The sequence below is a fragment of the Falco rusticolus genome, chromosome 6 (genome assembly GCF_015220075.1).
Source record: "Falco rusticolus isolate bFalRus1 chromosome 6, bFalRus1.pri, whole genome shotgun sequence".
Classification (NCBI taxonomy): Eukaryota; Metazoa; Chordata; class Aves; order Falconiformes; family Falconidae; genus Falco; species Falco rusticolus.
Genome location: NC_051192.1, coordinates 11,737,921 through 11,763,186, shown reverse-complemented (window position 1 = coordinate 11,763,186; position 25,266 = coordinate 11,737,921). Strand labels below are relative to the sequence as shown.

Below are 25,266 nucleotides of genomic sequence, written 5' to 3'. Positions count from 1 at the left end.
AATACATGCTAAAGAAAGCATTTAACTTTCTTGAATCAGCTTATTGGCTCAAAGTAAAATATTATTGTAATCCATTAATTAATGAATTAAAATATATAGCTCTTTGCTTTCAATCTGAAATGGATAAGGAAAAAGCAATAACTTACTTTCTCTGAACCTGAGGTAGGTATTCTCCAAATGTTTACGGGGCATACACCTGTTTCTGTATCTTTATGAATTGTTAGTGGATAGCGGAAGTGCATAACAGTTTTCCTGTCCAGGAAAACCTCTTAAAGGTTTCAAAATTATTTGCTTTGAAATGAAAATGAGATTTTCTGAAGTTTTGTCCCAGGTAAGAGTTACAGACTCAACCTGCATACCTCTGCAGAGATCTCCAGTTAAGCACTGTTTCAAATGCTGGTTTAGTGGCTTGGTTGGTTTGTTTTTGAAAACAGAACCACGCAAGACTGAGCCAAATGAGGCATAGACACTCGGTAGCTAGTGGTTGTTCACGGTTAACCCATGTTTGTTTTGATCAGTGTTACCCTGCCTCATAAGGCTCTTCTGTGAACTCTTTGTCAAAACTAAAGTTTTAGTGCTATTTGGATTTCAGCAATTTGGTGTTTCTGAAAGAACAGTTTTGTCCTCTGTAGCTAAAATGGTTTTTTGTTTGTTTTTAAGGTTGTGTTTTCATTAGAAGTGGCAGTGGTTAGTAACCTTCCAAAACGTCCTCTCCCTTCAACCTCAAGCTAAAGAAACTTGAATGTTTTAGGGGAGGCAAAAATAAGGTTAACTATTAAACGACAGAGGGAAAAGTTCATGCTGTTTATATATAAGGTTAGCTGGAGCTTGTTTGAACAGCTCTAGCAGCAAAACAGGTGTATAGGCAAAAGAAAACAGCCCTTAATGGAGAAACTTCTAGGCATATTGGTGAAATTCAGCGTACCGCTGTGGGCTGGGGAGGCGAAGCACACTTTCTGGCTGCCACCTGGGAGCCTAGGTGGGGTGATCCGTAACCGTGTGTGAGCGGGGACGTCTGTGTCAGCTCGCAGCAAGGCCAGGAGCACGGTCCTCTCCCCAGAGAGCAGCATCGGAGGCTGCTCTCCCCACGGGGTAGGCAAATGCTCTGGGGCAGCGAGAGCCACACCAGAAGGGGATGCTTTCTGGTGTGCTTCTACCCCCACACCTTCCACCTTATCTTCAGGTCCTGGAGAAGAGCCCTGCCAACACAGTGAGGACTAAGCGGAGGGAGAGCGCCCGGAGGGAACGAGAGCCAGGTAAAAAGTGGGAGTGTTTCTGGAGCCATGTGAGAGGAGGAGGGGTGTGCAGAGCTGGGTTGCTAAATACTGTCGTCCCATTTCATAATTGCATAATTTGATTTCTTCTCATTCAGTATTCGTTGCAGATTCAAACAGGAATTAACAATCCTGTCTGGTTACAAACTTAGTGTCAAATCACGATTGCGTGTGAAGGTATAATCACTCAGTTGAGTACAGAGCATCGAGACCTGTTGAGGCAACAGATGTTGTGGGATGACCTGTATTTTTTAACTCCTGGTTAACCCTTGAGCTCGGTTTCTCATTGCTCACTTCTAGATCAAGTTTTGTTCAGCTGGCTTTGGGTATAATGTGTTGTGTGAGTTTGTCCTCAATCAGCTTTGGTAATCTAAAGGGTTCACCTTCTACATCCACAGCTCCCAAAAGCTATTTAGGAGTGAAACTTGCTCAGAGTGGAGTGTCTTAATTTTTGTAGTCCTGGTCTCAAGCTTGTACAGTCAGTTAAAGAAGAGTTGGGAAAAAAAAATCCGTTCTTAAAATACAAGTTGAAAACTGAAATGCCAAGCTGACAGTGGAACATGAAAGCTTGGGGGAAAAAACCCAAAAGCTTACTCACACTTTTGCATTTCCTAACTTGTTTAACATCGGTGTGTATGCATTATGAAAGGTTTTCTGTTATATGGTGATAGGTTGCTTTTCGATATCAAATCCCCAAGGTGATTTGAGCTGGCCATCCTTTTAAGGTGCTGTTCTCAGGCATGGTACCTTCAGTCCTATTTTGTTACTAGATGCATTAACAGAAATGCTAACAGCTGACGTCTGGCAAACAAAACTGCTGACAACCTGTTACCTTGTGTTTCTCTGGGCTGGTGAGTGTTACTAACAGAGTATGTAAGTGTATGTTCAAGCAGCAAGCTGTGTTGCTTTTGGAGCATGTACTGATAAACAAAAGCCAGTGTTGACTGAACAACTGATTGATGATGGGCAATGCAGAGCAGGGACCATCTTTATTTTGTCCTCTACATGCAGTGAAAAAGAGGAATGAGGGATAAAGGAAGAATGCAAGCATTTCTCATCTGCTCTCTTTCGCATGCCTTTTCCTGTGGCAGCTTTATTCCCATTTCCCCGCATGCTAAACCCATTCTAATTGTCATTCCTCCCAGTCAGACCCTTTGCCATGGAGGAGTTGATGCCAAGTTGTTGTCTCTTGCAGATAAAAAAAAAAAAAAGGTCATGATGGATGGTGTCTCCACACACTTACTCCTGATGGTTTTGGCTGGGTTTCTGTTTCTTCCCCTGCCGCTGCTGTTAGTGTGTCAGCATGCTTTATTCTGCTTTATTAACAGGTATTTATGAAGGTTGCATAGCTTCGACGAGTGCCTTTTTGCAGGGGCTGAGTGTGCTGCCTCTGTAGCATTGCTCAGTCCCTCACAGGCATCTGCTTGGCAGATGTGTGCAGCTGCAAGAGGACGTGTCATTTTAAACCATCTCACAAAGTTTTGTCTTTCCTGCCCTGGCAAGCTTTCTGCCCAGTCTGGCTTTTACACTTACCCAAAGGTCTTTCCAGTCGGATCCTACTGGTGTCACAGCTCCAGGCTCTGCTTGCTCCAGTGTCAGAAGCAGAGACTGGGAACTCGCCCAGAGTCTCTAAGATGGATTTGAGCTACATAACTCACCCCCAGGTCCTCAGTAACCAACAAGGCTAACAAGAGTGGTGCTGACGAAGAAAGGTGTTTCACGCCACTTAATCCAGTGTATGTGTGAAGTTAAGGCACAGATGGTTGCTTTGAGGACTCCTGACTTTCTGCAGCTACTGTGTTATTCTTGACTGTGGTAACAAAGCAGGTATCCACAGTTAGAGTCAGGCGTGCATTCTGCATGACTGCTTCATCTACATTATGACATTATGTTTTTTAATAATAATTTGGAATAATAAATTGGGTACTGGTGCTGAATTTGTTGGCAATGTTTTAAGAATTTATTTAGAAACTGTAAAACAGCATAAACTTATACATCAGGTTTTCCAAAAGGGTGGTATTAATAATACTACACAAAGTTTTAGTCGGACCAAAAGACAAAAAGCAGTTTGTTTCCAATTCAAAAAATACAAACGTTTGCTACAGGTACAAAATTATAAAAAGTTTGTATTTTCCTCTTGATCTGGTGACAGACACATACAGCAGAGATGTATATTTCACCAGCTCCAAATCCGTATAAGCTATGGGAAATGACGATAAAATAAAAATGTCATGGTTAAGAAGAAAACGCAAAACAACTTCTCGTCTTTCATTTAACCAGATGTGAACACTTATTCCTTTGCACTTTTTTGGTTGCCAACATTTAAATTAGTCTTAGTCATGCTTCATGTAACAATCAGAAATAACAGCAGATTTACCTCATGCATTTATTTTTAATATTCATCACATAATGTCTTCTCACCATGCTACCTAGAAAGGTTAGTGTTTTTATTGACAACATTTAAGGGAAGTGGGGGATGAAGGAATGCAATCGGAACTCAGGAATATTTCTATCTACTGCTTCACAAGAAAACGTGAGAAATCCTCCAATTAGCATAAAACTTAATTTTGTAATTAATTCTGCTTGGATCTGTTTGCAATAACAAATGTAACAAAAAGGTCACTTAACAGAAGGGGAAGATGCTGCTGAGTGTCTCTGTCAGTAAAACACGCGTCTGCCTTCTGTATTGTGCAAAGGTGCAGAGCCCTGCACATCTAGTCTCTGTGGCTTGCATATGGGCTTCTGCACCTAAGAAGACCAAGTGCGTCTTATTTATGATGGATTTGTGCTTCAGGCTGCTGCTCCAGCCAGTTGTGTGTGTGCAGCATTCAGTAGTGCTGGGCAGAGGAATTGCCAGAAATGTTGTCAGTAAAAACTAGAAGCAGCTTACTTTTAATTAAAAAAAAAAAAAAAAAAAAAAAAGACTCTCCATTTTAGTTTAGTAATTTTCAGTGACAAGTGCCCTTTACATTTGCAATGTGGTTGATTTGTTACCATAACCTGTTGAAGGACTTGAAACTGTAGTCTTTCTTCCAAAGTTGATCTAGCCAAGATGCTTGGGGTTTTCATATTACCTGGCTTGGTTCAAAGTTGAATTCTTGACTTTGTTATTGAAACAGAACGCTGCAAAGCTGGTAAGGCCTGAGATTAGGTCTAATAGCTCTTTCCTCATCTTTCTGTGAGCAAAGGATGTGCTAGATGGCACCAGAAAGCTGCTGTTGCCAGACTGTTGGTACTTGGCATCCTTTCTCGCAAAAACAGGTAATCTGAATTGTGGTCCAGAAATGCACCACCTCTTGTTGGCAGTTGCAAACACGGTGTTTTTCATACAGTGGTAACGGCAGCTTAGCTTTGATCTCATCTCTCTTACCTTGTTTAGGAGATATTATGTGAGAAAGAAAAAAAAGCTGCATCTCACATTCTTTCTTGCTCTAGAACAACTTGGAAACCAGAATATTGGATGCTCTCTGCCATCTTTACTAACTACACTTTGGGGAAAAAAAATACAACCACAAAATAAAAATAAAAGCTTACATAGCACTACGACAGAACTCTATCACCAGCCAAGAACAAACTACGGCAATACACTTATCATGGCATTATTTACAAGACAATGGAACATTATGCATATAATAAATTACATTTAATACTTTTCCTCTTAACTCTGCTAGATGTAAGCTTATGCTTTTTTTTAAAAAAAAAATATTTTCTTCAGTCCAATATATTTTCTTCTATGTATCTTAACTGACTAGGCAAGTACAGGAGGTGACAATGCTATTTGCCTATCTTTTCTGTTTTTAAAAGCCAAATTGCTTTCCGAATTCATGATACATCATAGTATGCTACTGTCCTCACTGACATTTATGTTATAGCGCATACCTTTCCGCAGCAGAAGCAGTAAGGGATTGTCAGCATGGCCTGTGCTCATATTGACATTAAGTCTTGGAAAGGAACTTCTTGTGAGCTCTCTTTGAGTTGATGAGAGAAAATAAGGGAGTGGAAGTTGCATAGCATTGCACGCCTTGGGACGTTTGGCAATGCTCCTGATGGCACGTTTCTTCTGTTTGTTCCCACCAAAATTAGCAGGGAAATTTGTGAGGAGAAAGCCAGGAGGAAGGTTCACAAAGGCTAAGGTTGGGATTCACAGGGGTAGATGAAAACTAGGAGTCCCTTGTTGCTCTGCAGGACAGAAAGGTTGCCTGCTGTGTTTATTTAGCAGCTGTGCAGAGGTTCCAAATTGGTGTATGCAGAGGTCAGGCTTTGTGAAGTTTATTAGAGGAGGGGAGGGTTGGTTGGTTTGTGATTTTGCGTTGGGTTGTGGGGTTTTTTTAAACATTAAGTCAATTTACAACTACCATGAGCGGGTTCTGTACTACAGTGGATGGGGTTCATCCAGAGCAAAAGGCTCTGCTCTCCTGCTTATAAGGAGCAGCCTGGCATCTAGGAGCCGAGGAGTCCCACGAAAGACAGGTCTGTGTGGGTCCAGGTGCTGGAGGAGCGTGGAGATCCTCTCTGCACAAATACCCCGAGGAATCGCAAGGAAGCAAGAGCATCCAGAGTGGTCCCCTTGAGTATCTATGCTACTCTTCAGTCCTCTGGGCTCCCCCCGGACAGTCGGCAACATGATTTTTGCAAGGACCATAGTGTTAAAGGCTGACTCCCTCCTAAAAAAGGGATTTGGAGGAAACAAAACTGATACAAGAGATGCTGTAGATGAAGATCATGCAAACTGCTGGATTTATAATGAGACAGACCTCAGAGGAGTCACCTGCAGAGAAGCAAACTACCTCCAGCCTGATCAGGGAGATGGAAGTGCCCCACTTCTCCCCACCTGATGCTGTTCTGCAAAGGGAAAATTCTATTCTCCCTATTTCAGATGACCACTGCCATCTGGATGCTCTGCATAAATATTCACATATGGAGTAGTTTCCTAGCGTAATTCTAACTAGTTAAGCATTATTTCTGTTAATTAAACTACCGAAATGTATCCAGCTGAAGTCATAAGACTACGTTCTATTGGGGTAACTGGTTTATTGCTATGGGTCATGCTATAAGTCCTTGAATGTGTGTACAACCACTTTGTTTATTTTTGACCTAGGCTAAATTAGTCTTACTAATGCAGGTTAACTACTTCTAGCTGTATTCCTTTTATTTTATTTGCATTTCCACTAAGGTAAAAGGAGACTGTAATGGTGTAGCCAGTCTGTACCCTACTTCTATGAATGTTAGAATGTGTAGAGGAAAACAAACAAGCTTCTTTACAGCTCTGAATGATGTCCCTACCTGTTGTCCATATTTCCATTAGAAATTAGTAACCTGTATCACTCCCTGTGTTCTCCCCAAAGTATAACACACCAGGAACCAATACCAAAGCAACTATGAAAACCGAAACAGAGTACTGCAAACACTTCTAAAACCCATTCAGAATTAATTTGAAACATCTGGCAATGGTTGAAGATTGGAAAGATGTAAATCCCTTTGAGTTTCCTTCACAGAAGTTGGGAGTAAAGACAAAGGTTCAGTCCCAAAACAAACAATGCCCTTTTGTTTTTAATACAAGTGAAAGTGGAGTGCCTTCTGTATTAAAATTATCACGGGATGTTTCCCAATATAAAAAACTATGTGCAACTTATGTACAGTATTCCCATACACTGCTCTGACTGGCAATACCCAAAGCCAATGCTGTGATTACAACTGTTAGGTTCGTGGAAGAGCACACTCAAGGAAATTCGGGGTCCGGTAGCGTTCTAGCTGAGGTAGGTTAAAACAGACCCGCTAATTAGAAAATCCTGCGTGAGTTCATATGGTATTAAATAAAACTGAAACTTATGACACAGTTGGTCTCTACTATTCTTTAAGAAACCAAGATGAGTGTAGCACAGTTATTCCAATATCTACAAGTGTACTAATACAATCTATTCCAGACTTGGAAGAAGTACCGTTGCTTTCCCACTTAAACGCTTACGTTATTTTTTCCCCGTCGTTGGTTTTATTTCCTATTTCAGTCTTGACATCGCTGAAGGTGCACTGCAGGAGGGGTGGGCTCCAGGATGCTTGGTTGGTCAAAGGCAGCATGATGGCAGACTGCTTTTTGTCTGTGCAATAGCCCAGGACTGGTTCGTTATGGGCTGCCTCCCCCTCCCCACAATGGCTGGGAGGTGGGATGACCCCAGGGAGGATCCCGGCTGCTCTGCCACAGGGAAGCCCTGCCATCGCTCAGCATTACCTGGGTGATGTGCTCCGGCCAGAGACCAGACGTGGACCTGCAGCAGGATGCTTGGGGGCTGGCAGGCTGCCCAAAGACAGGCCTGGGCTGTTTGTCCTGTGGCTGTAGTTTAATGCAAGGCAGTAAGCTGGGTTTTGGTTAGAATATTTGTTTTCAGGTTTAATGATTACATGTCTGATAACAATATGCATGTGCGTATACGTATGCTTGGAGAGGAAAATTTGTATAAGCAGCAGGATTTTAAAAAAGGAAAGAGTACATTGATGGCATTTAAGAGTTTATGCTTTTCTTGTTTGATAGCACGCTTACGTAGGATTTGAGTGACAGAGCCTGAGAAGTCATGGGCTCAGTCTGCTGCGTCTTGTCCTTACACATTCCTGCTATACACACACACACACATGCACATGTTAACTGGGTTTAGAGGAAAAGCGGCACACACACGAATCAACGTGTTTTCTGACAACAGCGTGCAGGTGACAGTGCCATGGCTGTGGGAAAAGTTCCCTGTCAGTCAGACTCCAGTTGCCACAGCCAGCACCTGAAACAGCTGCTTGTTTCCATGGGAGATGCCAGACACAGATATCTAAGTCTTACAAAAGATTTTTGTCCCAATCCAGCAAAAATCTTAGGGATGGATTTCACATTAATGCTACGAATCTCTCTCACTCAAGTGCTTCATTACGATCAAGACATTAATTAGCTCACACTAATCTAATAGAAAATTAAGGCTTCTGATCTCAAAGCTACATTGGAACTACAGCTGCCCAGGGCTTATCAGGATCAAGGCTAGAAAGCAGCATTTCTCTACGTGGTATACTTTACATGTGTCATATATGTCATATATGTCATACATGTGCAGGGATCTCCCCTGCACCATTTTCTCAAGTTGTGCTGATCAGATCTTCTGTGTCTGATAGTCTCCACAATCACACCTAAATAAAAAACACTAAAATGTGTCAAGGATATTTTTCTCTACTTTTCATATCTGAATTCTGCATGTATCATGGTGTTAGCTAAAATGAGCACAACTACTACATGGCAGTGCTTGGAAACCAATCTTATTCTCGTTAAGTTCTGCCACTGAATTCTAAAGGGATGTTATCCCATAGCTTACTGCAGTCTAGAGCCAGAAGGAATAATTAATGGTTATTTGAGCCCCTGAATGTAATGGACAACCAGGAATTCTTGAGCACACAGCATCCACTTCAGCTGTCAAAACATATGCTTCGTTGATTTAAGGACTTCAGGTGGCAAAGAGAATCCAGTTCACCCACTGGTAAATTGCTCCAACAGCCATTGTCCCTCAGCTTTAATCTTACCCACTTTTTCCGGCACACCTAATATCCAAGCTGAAAACCAGCCATGAGAGAGCAAATACACTCATTTAACCTTTTGCTTTATAAATGTACGTGTGTGTGTGTGTGTGCACGCATGTGTGTTCATACGTATGCAATACAGTGTAGATACGCCCAGGTACCCATCTGCAATTGGGTGCCAGGTCAGTGGGTATGCTTGCTATGGCTGTTAAATGAAAAATGGAGTGGGCTAGCTGTAACCAGTGGATTATTCGGTGAGCAACACGCTGTACAATGTGTTAAGTCCGGGAAGAGAATGCTTTTTTACTGACTTACTGAGAAGTGCCACATCACACTGAGAGAGCTTACAGAATCCAGCGCAGGGTCCGGCAGGGGCTTCTTTAGTTGTTGGGCAACTTGGGCTGTTTTACACATTGTGGCACCTCCAGTCCTGTGTGCAGGGTCACCTGCACAAAGAAGAAATAACATGTAGATTCAAAAGTGGGACATCCTCAGCAGAAAGCGTTCCTGACGGCCAAGAGCAAGCAAATGACAGAGGAAGGGCTGGGGGACTTCAGGTCCAGGTTTAAGCCATTAAGAGTATTAATGGAGGAGATACTGAGTGCCTGAGATAAACAAGTCTCCTTCCCCCTTCCCGTCTGAACACCCCGAGGTCTAGAAGCCAGGTGTCTGTAATTTCTTCCCAAATCCAGCCACCAGCTGTAGGCCTCCAGCAGTGCTGCTGGTGAGACACAAGGTGGATGGTGTCGCTGTGTGAGGGACCCCCAGCGCTTCAGGGCAGGGATCACACAGTGGAGCCCGTGTACTCAAAAGAAGAAAACCCTTTTATCTTTGCTGTCCTGGCAGGACAGAGCACGAGACATTTTAGTTCTCCTTCTGTAATCTGACGTCCTACAAGGTCAGGGTTCCCACACAGACGTACCAGAGCACCCTTCAACAGCAAACACAAGTTTAGTCTCAATAGTTTTCCGCTGCCCCCACGTCAGCCACACTCTGCCTTAACTCGGTTGTGGTAAGAAATGCAAGCCAGGCACTTAAAAGGATGCAGGTAGCTAAAACTAAACATAGTTGTGAGTAAAAATCTGTGTTGAATATAGCAGTGAGGTGCCCGGAGAACCGCCCGTGTCTTCCACGTTGGTGCATCAAATAGAACAAAGCTATGAAATCTTCTTGACAGATTTGGATGTCACCAGTAATGAATGCTAAATGTTCATGTACTGATAAGACATGCAAGGCTTCTGGTTTTGGTTTGGGTGTTTTAAATGATGAGTGTTCCACCCTGGCTGCATTGGTCCTACCTGACCTAAGCTGACTTCTTCAGTCTGAGGCTCCTGGGCGTTTTCATAGGTTCTCCCTTACACCACGTCCTGTTTCTAGCCATATGCAGTGGTCTTGAAGTAAAAATACATCATATTTAAAGAGGGTTCCTCCAAGAGGAGATCCTCTTGAGAACAGAGAGCATCTCCCAAATTCAGAAAGAGCAGGAATGATGGGCTGACCGGGTCTTCTCTGTTGCACTAATTCTCTGACCTGTGTTGTCTTTGCTCTCCTTACCACTGTGTTGCTCACATTGCTGTCTCTCACCAAAGTTAACAATCTCCAAACATAAGATCTAAGAGGAATTAGCATACTCATGGTTTTCTAGTCAAACAGGTTGAGGAAGCCTTAGCACCACTGCTTTCCAAGTGGGGCATTGCAGCAAAATAAGTGTTAGAATTATCATGTGCCGGTACTCCTACTTGTTTTTACAGCTGTGAGGCAAGGCAGAAGGCCAAATGCAGTTTTCCAAGAAGTGTTAGTAGCCCAGGTGTCAGCCTGGAAGGCAGGAGCCCCTATCCATACTGACTACCTACAGGTGACATTACCAGCCCCAGTGGCAATGGCCGGTAGCATACATTCTCCTTCAGGTGAGAAGGGTGAGTGGGACTGAGCTGCAGAAGACTTACCTGGACATTTCGATTGAGGCTCAGTGCAGGCATGAAGACACCCTCGATGTTTTCAAATGCTGGAGGCCCTTGTTGCTGCCCGTTTATGTAAAAGGTCAGGTTGTGCTTGTTCAGATCCAGCAGGACACCAACAGTGGCACCTTTGGAAACTCCTCCTTCAGTCCTAGGGTACAAAGGGACCACACTGCTGGTGAAGGCAGAGCGCTACGCTGCTGCTGCTCTCTCTATGACAAGCTGTCTTGCTAAGCAAAGGGAGCGTGGAGCAGCACGGTGAAATAATTATCCTCGTGGCATTTGGCAATGACTGATCCACACCTTCATCTGAAATAGATGTGCCGTATTCCTGGGAGTGGGGGGATCCTAAAGAGAAATTAGGTCCATCTCTCCTCCAGCTATAACCTAAGAGCTGAAAATGGGGTTCAGAGTGAACAAGTCCCATCGGCCGATGAGAGACGGGAGGGTGAGCAGGTGAGGTCAGTACTGAGCATGCAGGACAGCAGTCCTGGAGACACAGCTCCTCAAGGCATCCCTGCTATAGTGAAACGATGCACAGCAGAGGATGATAAAGCAGAAAGCTGGTTTCCTAGGTGTTCATTTCTAATTATGCCTGCTAACAGCTCAATGACTCAGACTTCCCATTCAAGTACTCACCTTGGCATCCCCTAAGGGGAGCCGGCTTTCCAGAGACCAGGGAGCCAGTACAACAGGTAGTGGTTTCGGGGAAGAAGGGAAGGTGGGGCTGGTTAGGGATGAGCGGCGCTCCCTGACTGAGAAGATGCTCAGCTATAAGACCACGAGCTGCTTCAAGTGTGCCGGCATGTTTATTAATACCAGTGATAATTGGTTGTGTCAGGAGCAGCTGCTGGGAACTACCATGGTATAGGAGCTTGCCAGGGCAGACTCAGCCAGCCATTACACGCTCGAGCGATTTGACATTAATGCACTTTGATTTGGGGGTTAGTCAAACCCTGTATTACTTTAAAGAGTGCTGAGCAAAAATATCTACCAGATATGCAGATTGGCCACAGGCACTGCTACTCTGCTAATATCAGGGGGGCTCTGCGATGGATTTACAGCCTGACACAATTTGTTCAGGGTAAATCAGATTTCAAAAATAATTTGCAGTAGGAAAGGAAGCAGCTGTCTCTTGTCCCACGCACTCCCCTCAGGCACACAATAGTCACAAGATTAATTCAATTTTAACATAAAATTCATCACAATAGGTAGGCAAAACATAAAAAAAAAAAAAGGGGGGGTGTGTGGGTTTCAAAATATGATTAGGAAGAATATAGTGCGGGGAAGAAATTGTCATCTTGTCCACTAGGTGTCACAAACTGGTTTCCTTTAGACGAAATGTGGCACATGGCATTTCCTCTGAAGGTAAAGGGCGTTTTATCTGTGGCATAACAGTATAGAATGCTATCCTGACTTCTCCATTTAAAGCTCTTCAAGCACTAATAGTATAGCTGAGAATCATGAATTGGCCTTGACGTGTTAGATTTCAAACTTTACTGTTCTCAGGTTCCTTGTATTTGCTTTCTGGTCCTATAAGCATTAATAGGTTTCTCTTTGAGCTCTTCTCCAAAACCATAAAGTCAATTTCCAACAAAAGTTAAGATGCTTACTTGTCCTCAGCATCTCAGTATCTAGGCTTTTTTTATCAAAAGCACTCAATCATAAAATTCATGAGATTGTGGGAAGCAACAGTACTATGATCTAGAGCTATTTACAAATAGATTATTTTTCTTTCTGGTTAGGAACGACTTTGATTGTAGGGCACCATGTTTTATATCCTGCAGTGTTTTAAAATAGATTTTATGACATCCTTTTAAATGACATTGATTCTCTTAGGGAAACAGAAACAGCAAATTTGCTTTTTTGAGATTATTATGCTCTTTCCTATATGAAAAGCTAATTTGCTTCTTGTGGGCTAATTATCTGTGTGCTGCACAGTGACATTGAATGACTCCTCTTCAGCCCCCGGGGACAGCCCTGCTGAAGAGGAGAGAGATGCTGCCTGCAGAGCCCAGCCGAGGCCAGTGCAGGACCCAGCTGAGGCCCCTCCAGGAGCCACAGGGGCGTGGGGGCAAAGCAGAGCGATGGGGACCCTTTCCCTTCCTTGCCACCACAAGCCTTGCAGGACTTCAGCAGGCAGACTGCCCCGTTCCTCGGCTGCCACGTCCCCACGGTGAGCAATCAGCTCCCACAGAATGAAGCCAGGGCAAAGGCAAGCAGGGGCACTTAGCCAGGCAAGTATCCAGGCTGCTACCAGGGAGGCTGGACTTTTTCTGAGGCTCTTCCTGAGCACCCCAGGATTTCTTTGGGAACAGTACTTTGAGGACCTCAGTGCTTTTTGGACTGCTGTCATGGCCACTTCCTTCAGGAGGAGATGTGGAAGAGTCAAAGTTTCATGAGCAAACTTGTGCAAGGCATTTCCGCAGTCTTCTGTACATCATTTAGACAGTATTACAGGATCATTTTTCTAATAAATGCCTTAGATGCAATAAAAGAAGCCAGCCAGCTCAAGAGACGCAAACTGATGTTGCTCTCTCCTGTACACTTCTGTAGCAGCATGTAAAAAAGCTGCTGTAATGCATTTTAAAATGCATTACTTTTTAAATACACTTAATGACATATATACTTAATGACAATAATACTTAATGACAGTTATACCATAGGCCTCTAGTAACCTGCAAGCCATGTAAAAAGAAAACACAACTGTTTGTTATGATGCTTCTTCAATAAATACTTAGCGTTCATTAAATGATAATCCAGCTTTGAAGATACATACGACTCATTATTTCAAGTGAATCCCACTTTCTCACACCTCTTTTCCCACAGCCCTGCAAGTTTTTATTTCTGTGTGCAACGTGAAGTCCCGAGTGTGGAAGTGCTGTGCGGGAGCCTGGAAGGTCAGAGTACAGAGAGGGGAACTTGGCTACCATGAAACATGCCATTGCCTGTGGCAGTGGAGCCTGTTATTGTCGGATGTTTCCGGAAGCAGCTCGGACAACGTGCAGAATAGGACTGCATGGATTGGCTTGAGGAATTCAGAACAGTACTAACCTTCAAATACAGCTTAACGATTCGTGAAAACTTTATTAAACTGAAGAATTAATTTAACTCCCCATCAACAGTATTTTAATCGTGAGCTTTACAGTTACTTAACAACTTTACCACGTCTATTGTCAAGGACAGTATTTTTCAGTCAATTATAACATTTCTGTGTTAAAAAAATCTGGTCTTGAGATCTCTGAAGTTAGTGAAGAGACTCTCCTGATCACAGGTGGTTTTAAGACTACACTCCAAATTCTCTAGATTTTGACCTCCCACTCTTTCTCAGCATAAAACATTTCAGTGCAACCTCCATCTCTTCCTTTACATAACCATTTAGTGGCTTAGAGTATTGCCTGTAGCACCAGGTACTCCTGCCCTTGGGAACTTGGCCAAGGAACCGATCGGTTGCAATGAATGCCAGTGCCTCTTAGCAACGGGCACATGACATGTGGTGTGACCTGCTTATTTCATAGAATCATAGAATAGTTTGGGTTGGAAGGGACCTTTAAAGGTCATCTAGTCTAACCCCCCTGCAATGAGCAGGGACTTCTTCAACTAGATCGTGTTGCTCAGAGCCCCATCCAACCTGACCTTGAGTGTTTCCAGGGATGGGACATCTACTGTCTCTCTGGGCAACCTGTTGCAGTGTTTAGCCACGCTCATTGTAAAAAATGTCTTCCTTATATCTAGTCTAAATCTACCCTCTTTTAAATTAAAACCATTACCCCTTATTCTATAGCAACAGGCCCTGCTAAAGAGTTTGGCCCCATCTTTCTCATAAGCCCCCTTTAAGTATTGAAAGGCTGCAATAAGGTCTCCCCCAGGCTGAACAGCCCCAATTCCGTCAACATTTCCCCATAGCACAGGTGTTCCATTCCTCTGGTAATTTTTGTGACTCTCCTCTGGACTTGCTCCAACAGGTCCATGTCTTTCCTGTGCTGAAGACTCCAGAGCTGGATGCAGTACTCTGGGAGGGGTCTCACCAGCATGGAGCAGAGGGGCAGAATCACCTCCTCCGACCTGCTGGCCATGCTTCTTTTGATGCAGCCCAGGACACAGGTGGGTTTCTGGGCTGCGAGCACACATTATTCGCTCATGTCCAGCTTTTCATCCACCAGTACCCCCAAGTTCTTCTCCGCAGGACTGCACTCAATCCCTTCATCCCTCAGCCTGTATTGATACTGGGGCTTGCCCTGACCCACGTGTAGGACCTTGCACTTGGCCTTGTTGAACCTCATGAGGTTCACACGGGCCCACTTCTTGAGCTTGTCCAGGTCCCTCTGCATAGCGTCCCATCCCTCAAGTCCCATCCACCACTCAGCTTAGTGTCATCTGCAAACTTGCTGAGGGTGCACCTGATCCCACTGTCTATGTCGCTGATGAAGATCAATGAAACAGTACCAGTCCTAATATGGACCCCTGAGGGACACCACTTGTCACAGATCTCCACCTGGACATTGAGCTGTTGACCACTACTCTCTGGATCCAGCCAACTCCTCATCCACGGGAACAGTCCAGCCACCAAATCCATTTTTCTCCAGTTTAGAGAGAAGGATGTTGTGGGGGACGATGTCAAAGGCCTCACAGAAGTCCAGTTAGACAACATTTGTCTTCTCGTCAACTGATGTAGTCACTCCATCATAGAAGGCCACTAGGTGGGTCAGGCAGGACTTGCCCTTTGTGAAGCCATGCTGACTGTCTTGAATCACCTCCCTGTCCTCCATGTGCCTTAGCACAACTTCCAGGAGGATCTGTTCCATGACCTTCCCAGACACGGACTTCCAGGAACAGTGAGGCTGAAAGGTACCTCACAAAGCTATATCCCTGCCCTGAAGTTTTTTCTTAACCAATTTGCTGAACCCGTTTTCAAAGGCTCCCTCTGTGTTTGATAGCATTAGTCTTCTGTTCATGCCTCTTCTTCTAGCATTACAGAAGTCATGCTAGTTTTTAAGGATATAGTCAGGTCCAATTTTGCATGCAGTGAGTGAAAGGTACAGAAAAGTGCTCTAAACGTGACAGGTCCCATGAACAGGTCTTTCAAGTTCCACCTCGTCTTATCCTTTAAGTTAGTCGTTTATTTGTTGCCCTAATGTATTCTCATGAAGATTAGGAGGCAGGAAATGATTGCTAAGATGTAACCTCCATCACGTCTCCATCCGAGAGGCTAAAAGCTGACAATACATTTCCTTTGGGCTGTGATACTGTGCTGTCATGCACTTGTGTCCAGTGGGGAAAAACAACTAGGCAGCAATAACTGTTTCCCCAAGACTATTACAGCTAATGAGTTAAAAAACTGACCTAGTTGACTGTCACGGTTAAAAATATAATGGCTAGACCTAATTTCATTGAAGCGCATGTGATTTCATAAGACTACATGCCCTTTACAAGTGTACTTCACTTGAACAGATATTCCATGGGTCTATCCATGCCTTGGATGTGCCTGCAAAGCCTTTGTGTTTTACCTAGTAAAAACTGGAAACTGTCATCACCAGAAAACACTTTGTTCTCCTGTTCAAGAAGGATGGTTGGAAATTCAAAGTGTTTCCATTGTCTGTCCTTCCCGGAAAAAAAGCTTTTGCTTAGCTCATGTGTTCCTTGCCGGGAGGAGCGTGCTGAAGACCAAATCCGTAAAATAGGTTTCTGGGACAGTAGTATACAGAATGGTTGCCAGCTTTTTTCCAGAAAACATAAGCTGTTTCACAGAGCATTAAAATTAATACAGCTGAACATTACTTCCGCCCTAAATCGGATCAAGATGTTAAAGGGACAGAGAACCTTTTGATATATTTATTATATCGATGTTATTTTACTCTGTATTGTCTTAGGTCATGATCTAAGGTCTTTGGAACCATGGGAAATACTCCAATTGACTTCAGATAGCTTTTGATCCAGCTACAAGGTTCTTCCACCTGTCTGTAATGAACTGCAAATTCAAACTATGCTTCAAAGAAAAATTCCCAGCAATTGCAGTATACTTATGCATTAGAGTATAAATGACTATTCATCAGAAGACATTGCGACCAGCTGTAGGACACAGTGCACGTTGGCATGAACTCTTTTCTTTAAGGAGACGCTACCTGCATTTGAGCATTTTAAAAACCACTGCGAGCCTTTCTTTTAATCATTTTTTATAACAGAAACAACACCTTAGCTAGTGAGTGTGGAAGACCTGCTGGGACAATCAGTAGAAAACTAAATCGACGTTGATTCCCGCTCTGCCACAGACTTGCTACGTATCCTTGGTCAGTCACTTTATGCATACATCAGTCTCCCATCGTGATAAAGTAGGTATACAAATGCACCATCTTCCAGAACGAACAAGGGACTTAGGATCCTGAATCATGCTCTTCAGCAGAGATCTTCTTGAGGGTCTTGGTTCCCGTAGTACCCAGCTGACTTTCAGCTTGGGCCGTCCCTCTCATGGGACGTAGAGAGGGAGCAGTGCAGTTCTGCTCTGGTGTTACCCCAGGGAGCTTCAAGTGAAGTTGATCATGTCTTCCCTACACAGTCCAGCATCAGGTCAAGAAAACACAGCCAGCACTAGGCAGAGGTAACTATCATGAGCGCTGAAAGCCATGCAACTGTGTCAGCACAACACTGGATCTATGCTGATACACGTCTCTGTGTGATCCATCCCTGGCGGTAGCTTCAGCTGGAACATGTCTCCCTACCGCTCTGCTGCATAGAGCATACAGAGCCTCTGAGTGGTGGGAGGAAGAAGGGTTTGGTAATGATGCTCGGGGGCATTCTGAAATCCTCGCCTCTGTGAGTCGGTTGTACTAGCTGAGACACTTTTCAAAGCTCTTCAGTACAATGGCTCAGTTGGACAGAAGCTGTCCCTGAGTCCTCATTCCCAAACAGTCCCTTGTGTCCAGACCACCCGAGGTGTGACCTACAGCATTACCTTTAATCCGCTTTCAGGACTGGCAATAACACCTGCATTTGGGAATCACCAGTGCTTTGCCTAATTATTGTGCAACCCTGCAGCCAAGATTCCTCCTGAGGAAATCAACCATTTTTCTCGCTGCGCTCCTCCAGCAATGAGAAAGAAATCCTGCATCCCAGCGCGCTGCACTCCTGTTTGCTGACACCATGGGTGGGACATGCAGTAATGGGCTTAAATCACAGCAGAGGGGATTTAGGCTAGATCTCAGGAAAAAAATGTGAGCACTGAGGCTAACAAACACTCACACCGATTGCAAAGGTGCAATCCCTGTCACTAGGATTTCTGAGAAGGAATAAGATAACTACATTTGGCAGGGAGAATAGACTAGATGGCTTGCTCAGACCCCTTCCTCTGATGCAAAGCAGAAAAAACTATCAGTAATGAGAAAAATGTGCAAGTTGTGCTTACCGATTGGTGTGAGAATTGCAATGCATGAACCAGCTGCGGTTGTTGTCAACGTACATGGCCCATGCCTTGTCGTCCTTGCCTAGCATCATGTCCTTGACAACATTAATCCTGGCAATACCGAAGGCTGGATCCGGATGGTTGTCATACCGGTCCACATGCAGTTCCCAGTAATGCACACCCTTGGAGAAGGCTGCTGTGCCAAGAACAACCCGGTCATCGTAGCTGTTGCAGGTGGCAGTCTGGTTGTCGTTCGACAGCACTATGTCTCTGTGAGCTGAGGAGGGGTCGAAGGTGAACCACGCCACTGTGGAAGGGGAAAAGGAAAGGCAGGATTATGGCAGAATGGGCTGTGTTCGAGTGTTGTCTGCTTTACTTAAATCAGGAGGATGAGATTCTGCCTTTCTAAAGACCCCCCTGCACAATATAAAGACAATATAAAGGCAATAAAGACAATCTCTCCTCGTTCCTGTAGGCAGCTACACAAGGCTGCTTTGAGCCGGTACCCTGCTGGTTTTCAGCTCAGAAGTGCTTTACGTTGTCTGTGCTTGTTCCTCTGAACATAAACCGCAAAAAGCAGTGACTTTCTGTCCTCACATGGTAACAAGAAAGTCATTGAGGGGACAAAGGCTTCTCCATGATATGGAAACTGCCCACAAGAGGTGAATTGGTTCAGAATCACCTCCAAAGGAGTTCTACTGTGTCTGCACTGGTTAGGACTGACTTCACTAGTTTATTAAAGAGGGGGGGGGGGGGGGGGCGGAACCAACAGAAAAAGCTCTTAAAGTATAAATATTTTATACTGGCCTATTTTGGCAACACAGCATAAAAGTGGAATTGATAATGGCATGCACTTCTCGCTTCATTACAATATCATTAATGAAGATGAACCTCTTGTAATGCCTGTATGGATGTCAAGTATAATTACAGAGGAACAAGTATGAATTCCCATCTCTGTATTATCAAACTTTGCTGTGAAATTAAAGTGGTAGTGAAGAAAAAGGCAAATTTTGAAGATATATGCAGAAGTGGAGACAGAGTGGCACAAAAATATCCCGTGTGTTGCATAACTACTTCTGTATGCTAAAGCAAATAAGAATCTTAGACCCCAGACTTCTACAGCCAAATAAAATTGCATTATTTGAATCCTGAAGTGTTACTAATCATGGAAAATCCCTGAAAGTGCTAGGAGGAGAGCTCAGTCCCTGCGCACACTCAGTTGCTGGCTTCTCTGCTCAGATGATCCAAAATCTCCATGCCAGTAAGTACCAAAGATATTAGTGGGTATAAAGGGATGGAAGTGTTCTGCCACTGAGACCTGCAGCTTTTCACTTAGAAACTGGCAAAACCCCAACTCACCATCTGACGTCTGTAAAATAACTGTCTTGCTGTAAGGACCAACTCCTGATGAGTTGAAAGCTTTGACTCTTGCATTATAGGTACTGTTGAAATGAAGACCATCAATGGTGCAGAGAGTCTCCTTGCCAACATACACTTCCTAAACATTCACAAAAAAAAAGGAGAAAGAGGGACATGTTTAACTGTTTCTCTGTGCCTTGTGATCACATGTTAAGACTTCTAAATATAAGCCACAAGTGAATAGCTTCTCATTGCTTCCCGGGATGTAGAAGTTATGCTGTTGGAACACAGACAGCCACAGCAGTGGAGACATCAGGGTTGGTTAGCAGTGAAGATGCTAAGGTGAAGATGAAGCTGGAAGGGTACAGCAATAAAGGGCAACACAAGAAGAACTTAGCTTCTATCCTCTTTTCCTAAACATCTACTCGAAACCACTATTTTGGATAGCAGTCCCAGTGTCTGGCCAACTGTGGCCATTCTTGTACTTATGTAGGACTAAAAAAGGAGTGTGTGGAAGAATAAAAAAACCTAAGTAAACACAGTATTATTCTGTTGGAAAGATTGTCTCATGCCTGTGTTAAAATATAATTTTGAAACCTGCAAACACAGAGCCAGAAGAAACTGATGTCCAAAAAATTAGGATCACATATCTCACATGATTAAACGGCAACTAGACAACAGAGACATTGTAAAAGTCTGCAAAGATTCATTAAACGGCAAGCACTTGTGTAATGTGAAATATTTCAGGAGGAGGAACATCTAGGCAGACTAATGAAGAGGATCAGTCAGATTATAGAATCTATGATGAACTGAAAGAAGCCTAGAAACCTCATGTTTGTTGGAAAAATGAACAGAAAATTACAGGAAAGGAAAAAATCCTGTCTTGGCAAGCAGGTTGAAAGCCACAATTCCTTTCCAACTCTGATTTCTCCAGTTCTGTGAAATCCATAGATTTATGGTAGCAAAGGCCCTAAAGAGCTTAAAGCTGTCACTAAGCAGAGCACTAAGGCCCCGGTTCAGTTAAGGCACTCGAGTACGTGCCTAAGAGTAGTCCTGTTGATTAAGGCTCTTTGATATGAACCTAAAGTGAGTTAAGTATGTGATGAATAACAAAGGGATTACTTAAGTTTACAGTGGACTACGTGTTTGTCCACTTTGCTACCATGGTGGCTGCTACAAATAACAGAATCTCTTGGGGTTCTGAGTTAGCTGATGAACTTTTATGGACAGAAAGAAGAGTTTTAGTAGAATAGCTTAATTCATCTCCATGTTATAACACATGCTGTCTGTGCAAAAAAGTTGTATTTGTAGAACAACTCTCACATTTTCTAATCCATTTCATATTTTTACCACTGTTCACTGCTTGTGTTTATTCAGATTGATGCTCCCTGCTACGATGGGGGACAAAAAACGTTCTTTAAATCCACCCATTGAACACTGATAAAGTGCAGTCAGTGCCATTGCTTTCAGATATATAATCCTTCACAAAAAGTCAGCAAACTCTTACTGAAATGGCACCGCTGAGAAGCCTGCAGTTTATCTTTCAATGGGTAAAACTGAGGATTTTTCTACAGCAGTAAGAAAAGCATTCCCCTGAGAAGCTGTCACTTTAGATTTTTAAGGATTGAGATGGCTTTGTATCTTTTTCAATCCAAAACCTTGACACAGTAGTGCTGGAAGTCCTAAAACCTTTGGCAGTTACAAACCCCCACAAACAAATGGGCTGGGATACACACCAGCCTGAAATCTTTTTTAATCACAAGTGTTTATTTAGACGTGAATAGCACTTGAAAAGCTTTATCTGAGACACTGGAATTCCTAACACCTTGCTCCTAACTCTTCATTCATCATGCACTGATAACACTCTTACCTACTAATGTCAACTACATCGGCAGCTCCCAGCAGCCTTTCACAGAGGTACCTCCTCACACTTTCAGTAGCGGAGAGCAGCCTCTTCAGACCAATGTGAAATGATACTTGGACCAAGGAACTGAAGAGATCTTCCATAAACATAGTGCCCTCTTCAAAATGCCCTGCCAATATTGCTGTCTCTTCTATTGAGGGGTGTCCAAATCAGGTGCCTTTTCCAGCTACAAGTGCAGCAGTTTGGCACAGGGAGGCAGTTCCTTAGGTGGAACAGTGCCAGGCCATTTTCAGCTTGAGAAAACTTTAGGTTTCCAGTGAGACGCCAGCTTGCAGCTCCCAAAGAAATGCCATCACAGGTTTTTGGCAAAATTTCCCATCTGTGAAGACAGCAGCTGTGCTCCACAGTGACGTCCAGATGCTTTCAAGGGGAAACAACCCCTAGGGAATGCACTGGGCCAGCCTGGTTCGGGAGCAACGGGAGCATGAAGCCTGCCGGAGGAGGAAGGCCACAGCTTCCAGCAGGACATGGCTAGCAGAAAGCTGACTGAATTATTTCTGTAGTTTGTTTATTGGGATGTGGTGAGAAGGGACGGGAGCCTATAAGTACCCTGCGCCTGCTGCCAGGAGCAAGCAGGTGTAGCATCACTCGGGATGCCTTTCCATACTTACCAACCCCATTGTAGTGTGCCTGTGGAAATCTTCCATTAGCCTGGTCTCATTCACTCCCAGAGAAAAGATTTAGAAATCCCATATTTTTACGCAGGATCCCATTTTTACTCAGAAAACCAGGAAAAACTGAGTTGCATTTCTGGACCAAGAATCTCAGCTGTTGAAATGGGGTGCTATGGACAGTTGAGAGCAGGGGCTTCAAGTAAATCTCTGTTTTGTGGAATGAACAACTTTCAGCTCCTGTAGAACAGTATAGGCTTTTCTGCTCTGGTGCACTCCAGGGGCACCTCAAGGCCCTCTTTCCCAGAGCCCTGAGAATAACTTCAAGTAATAACTTCTTACCCAAGCTGGGGGTCCTTCTAACAAGTAGCATCTGCACTGCTTTCTGCATGCATGTGACAGAAGCAGGGATGTTTTGACAACTTGTATATTCCCTACCCTCTCTCCCCACCCTCAGGACAGACACAAATCCATATCCCGAGGAAACACATACAAAGAAACAAATAAATGCTGAATGAAATTCTCACTCGGAATTGGCCACCATCTCCATCATCAAGTTCCAAGATATAACCTTCCACCGGGTTGTGGCTCAAAGGTGGCATCCTCCAGGCCAATGTCACGCTGTTGTTTCTGGTGCAACACTTCTCCAGCTGCAGTAAGGGGACGGGTGGCACTGTAAGAGGAACTGGGTACAGGTTAGTGTAACTCTGCCCTACCCCATCAGTCTGTGCTGTGGGCAGTACGGTGACCGCTCACTGCCCTCCCCTCACAGAGGAGTCAATATTCGGTAGGAAGAGAGTCCGTTCCCTTCCTTGAAACAAAAGGCAGTAAAAATGATATAACAAAATGTCAGTATTCAGACAAATAATTTGGCTGAAATACATAAACAGAAACATATCTGGACATGCTTCTGGTGCCTCGTAAGAACTACAGTCTGAGGACCTCATGTCTGGTTCCCTTCCCAGGGGTCACTGGCTGGAAGAGTTTTTTTCTCATGCTAGAGCATTTTCCACCCGCTGTCCCCAAAAGGAAAGAGGGAGCAGTGGTGGCAGGGGGTGTCCCAGGCCACGGGGCGGCATGGGAGATGCATTGCTGCCAGGAAGCCCAGCTCATTAAAGAAGAACTGGGTTATTAACCAGCAGAGCAGAGCAGCCACCCCTCCTGGGATGGCGGCGAGATAGAGTCTGTACTCCACTGACAGCAGGAAAACAATTCTTCACAATAGGGATTTATTTTTCTTTTTTTAAATCTAACCTAACGCACCCCGACCCAGTCCTTCATCAAAAACACCTTGGATATGTCATCTTTATGGCAGCCATACTTAAAAGAAACTGATGAAGAAAATTGTTCCATTTGCAAATGTTGTCTAAATCCCTTGGTTTGGGTAGCAAAGGGAACTTCTGCACCACAGGTGACTGCTTGTGGTTCTGTCTTCTCAGAAATTACAGGTATGAAGTTAGTTACTAACATGCCTTTCTGGTGACATGCTCAGGGGAAACACCAAGAGACGGTTGACCAGACCAACATCTTAAAAATAAAAATAAACAGAGTAAAAACATTCAGCCATGCCTCTGTGGGAAAGAGGCACGCACCACACCTTCTCTGCCAAATGCAACTAAACTCTCACTGTTCACTCTTTGCTGGAAATTATAAAGTGAAAATTCAGCCTTCTAGAGAGATTTGGCACGTATCTTACACACTGTTGGAATCACACAGGTTAAGCGGGATGTAAGTGATGCATAGACCCTGCCTGCTCTTCTGCCCAAGGCTGAATTTTACCGTTCAGGATCATTTCTGCAGAGCTCGGACGTGTCTTACAAGGAGCTGAGTGCTCTGAGCATTCACTGACTTAGCTCTTAACAATGTCAGTTTGCTTTTCTTTTATCTACTCTGCTTTGGGCATCTAGTTTATTTTCCTCCATCCGCCTGTGTGAGAGCTAAGCCCTTGAGCTGTTCTTTTCATCCTATTTTACCTCTCTGGATAAAAGAGGACTGTTGGCATTTTGTGTACCAAGCAGTCTGTGGGAAAATGGATGCTACTGTGTGATGGGGCTAAGGCTTCACCCCCACTTTGGAAATGACACAAAAATCAGCATCACACTTGTGATAAACGGTGCAGAAGCTACCGTGGCATTATCCATCACCTCGGTGAACGTGGCTGGTTGATAGCCTAGAAGAATGACTGTGGTCTGAAACAAAAGAGCTTTATAAATGAGCTCGTGAAGGTTTTTTCTGTGAAAAGAGAAGAAAAAGCCTTGTTCCCATTCCTTGATATTAAAGGATGATTCAGAGTGTGTCATAAATAAAAACCTGCTTGTTTTTTCACATGGAAAGTTCAGACTTTTCTCCAGGAAACACTGTGTCTGGAGAAGTAACAGAAAAGTGACATTACAAGGGTCAAAAATGTGAAAATGAGGAATTCAGAGGTAACGGGGTTTTTTTAAGTGAACCATTTTAAGTTTAGGGTTTTGTCTGTATTTGTTAGCCTGTGTATTTTCAGTGATTGGTCAGTCTGGGCAAAGATAGAGCTGTATCAGCCATCCACAATCCTGCCACTTTAGTTAAGCGGTTAACCCTCTCAGGAGGCGTTTGCTGAGTCCTCCCCACTTCTGAGACACCCTCTGGCAAATCCTGAAGTTTATAAAGTGCAAAATGGACAACCTACCCTCTCCTCTGAAAGCATCACTAACCTCTTCAACACTCTGCAAAAAATTCCTAGGAACACTGATGGAGGCTTTTTCAGGGACTGTTCATGTAATGTACAGTGCTGAAAAAAAAAGCAGAATTTCTAGGGGAAGGTAAGTGTTTTATGAGTCCCTTTTAATTACGGAAACAGGAATGCCATCTAGGATTAGAATATATTTCATACAGTAAAGTGCTGTTGTTCCCACTTCCCTGGGCAGTGTGAATTTGGGCCCTACTTCTGGGAGTCACGCATACTATGGGGAAGTGCCTGGGTTTCTTTACTGTGTCACAGGAAATTTAAGTTTTTGTGAGTAATCTTTACCAGCCTCCTACTCCCTCTGGGCCAGCCTTGGTCTGAACTGCACAACCTACAGTAGCTGAAGGAGTGGTAAGAAGCTCCCACCAAACAGCTGTGCAGCTTCGCTGGATGATGCTCACTGTCCCTGCCCTCCTGCCTCCTCCCCTGGATGTGGATGGACGACATTTGCCTGGATCTTAGATTCCCTCTGGGAAGAAA

The 25,266-nt window shown here is 43.9% G+C and overlaps 1 protein-coding gene and 1 long non-coding RNA gene across 3 annotated transcripts in view; one reads left to right on the top strand and one right to left on the bottom strand.

Moving 5' to 3' along the window:
• Positions 1 to 178: 178 nt before the first annotated feature.
• On the top strand, positions 179 to 23,928 carry LOC119149651. The gene is made up of 4 exons (XR_005104801.1): positions 179 to 1,092; positions 1,184 to 8,335; positions 9,276 to 9,284; positions 23,918 to 23,928. It is a non-coding gene; the product is annotated as an uncharacterized LOC119149651 (long non-coding RNA).
• The window catches only part of TRIM67 (tripartite motif containing 67), a 35,871-nt gene continuing 19,500 nt past the window's right edge, over positions 8,896 to 25,266 (bottom strand). For both annotated transcript variants that reach the window (XM_037391164.1, XM_037391163.1), the window contains exons 6-10: positions 22,592 to 22,737; positions 19,530 to 19,668; positions 18,174 to 18,477; positions 10,763 to 10,925; positions 8,896 to 9,262 (exon numbers count right to left, since the gene is read on the bottom strand). In XM_037391164.1, coding sequence (XP_037247061.1) covers positions 9,197 to 9,262; positions 10,763 to 10,925; positions 18,174 to 18,477; positions 19,530 to 19,668; positions 22,592 to 22,737 — 818 coding nt within the window. In that variant the 3' untranslated portion in view covers positions 8,896 to 9,196. The remainder of the gene's footprint in view (positions 9,263 to 10,762; positions 10,926 to 18,173; positions 18,478 to 19,529; positions 19,669 to 22,591; positions 22,738 to 25,266) is intronic.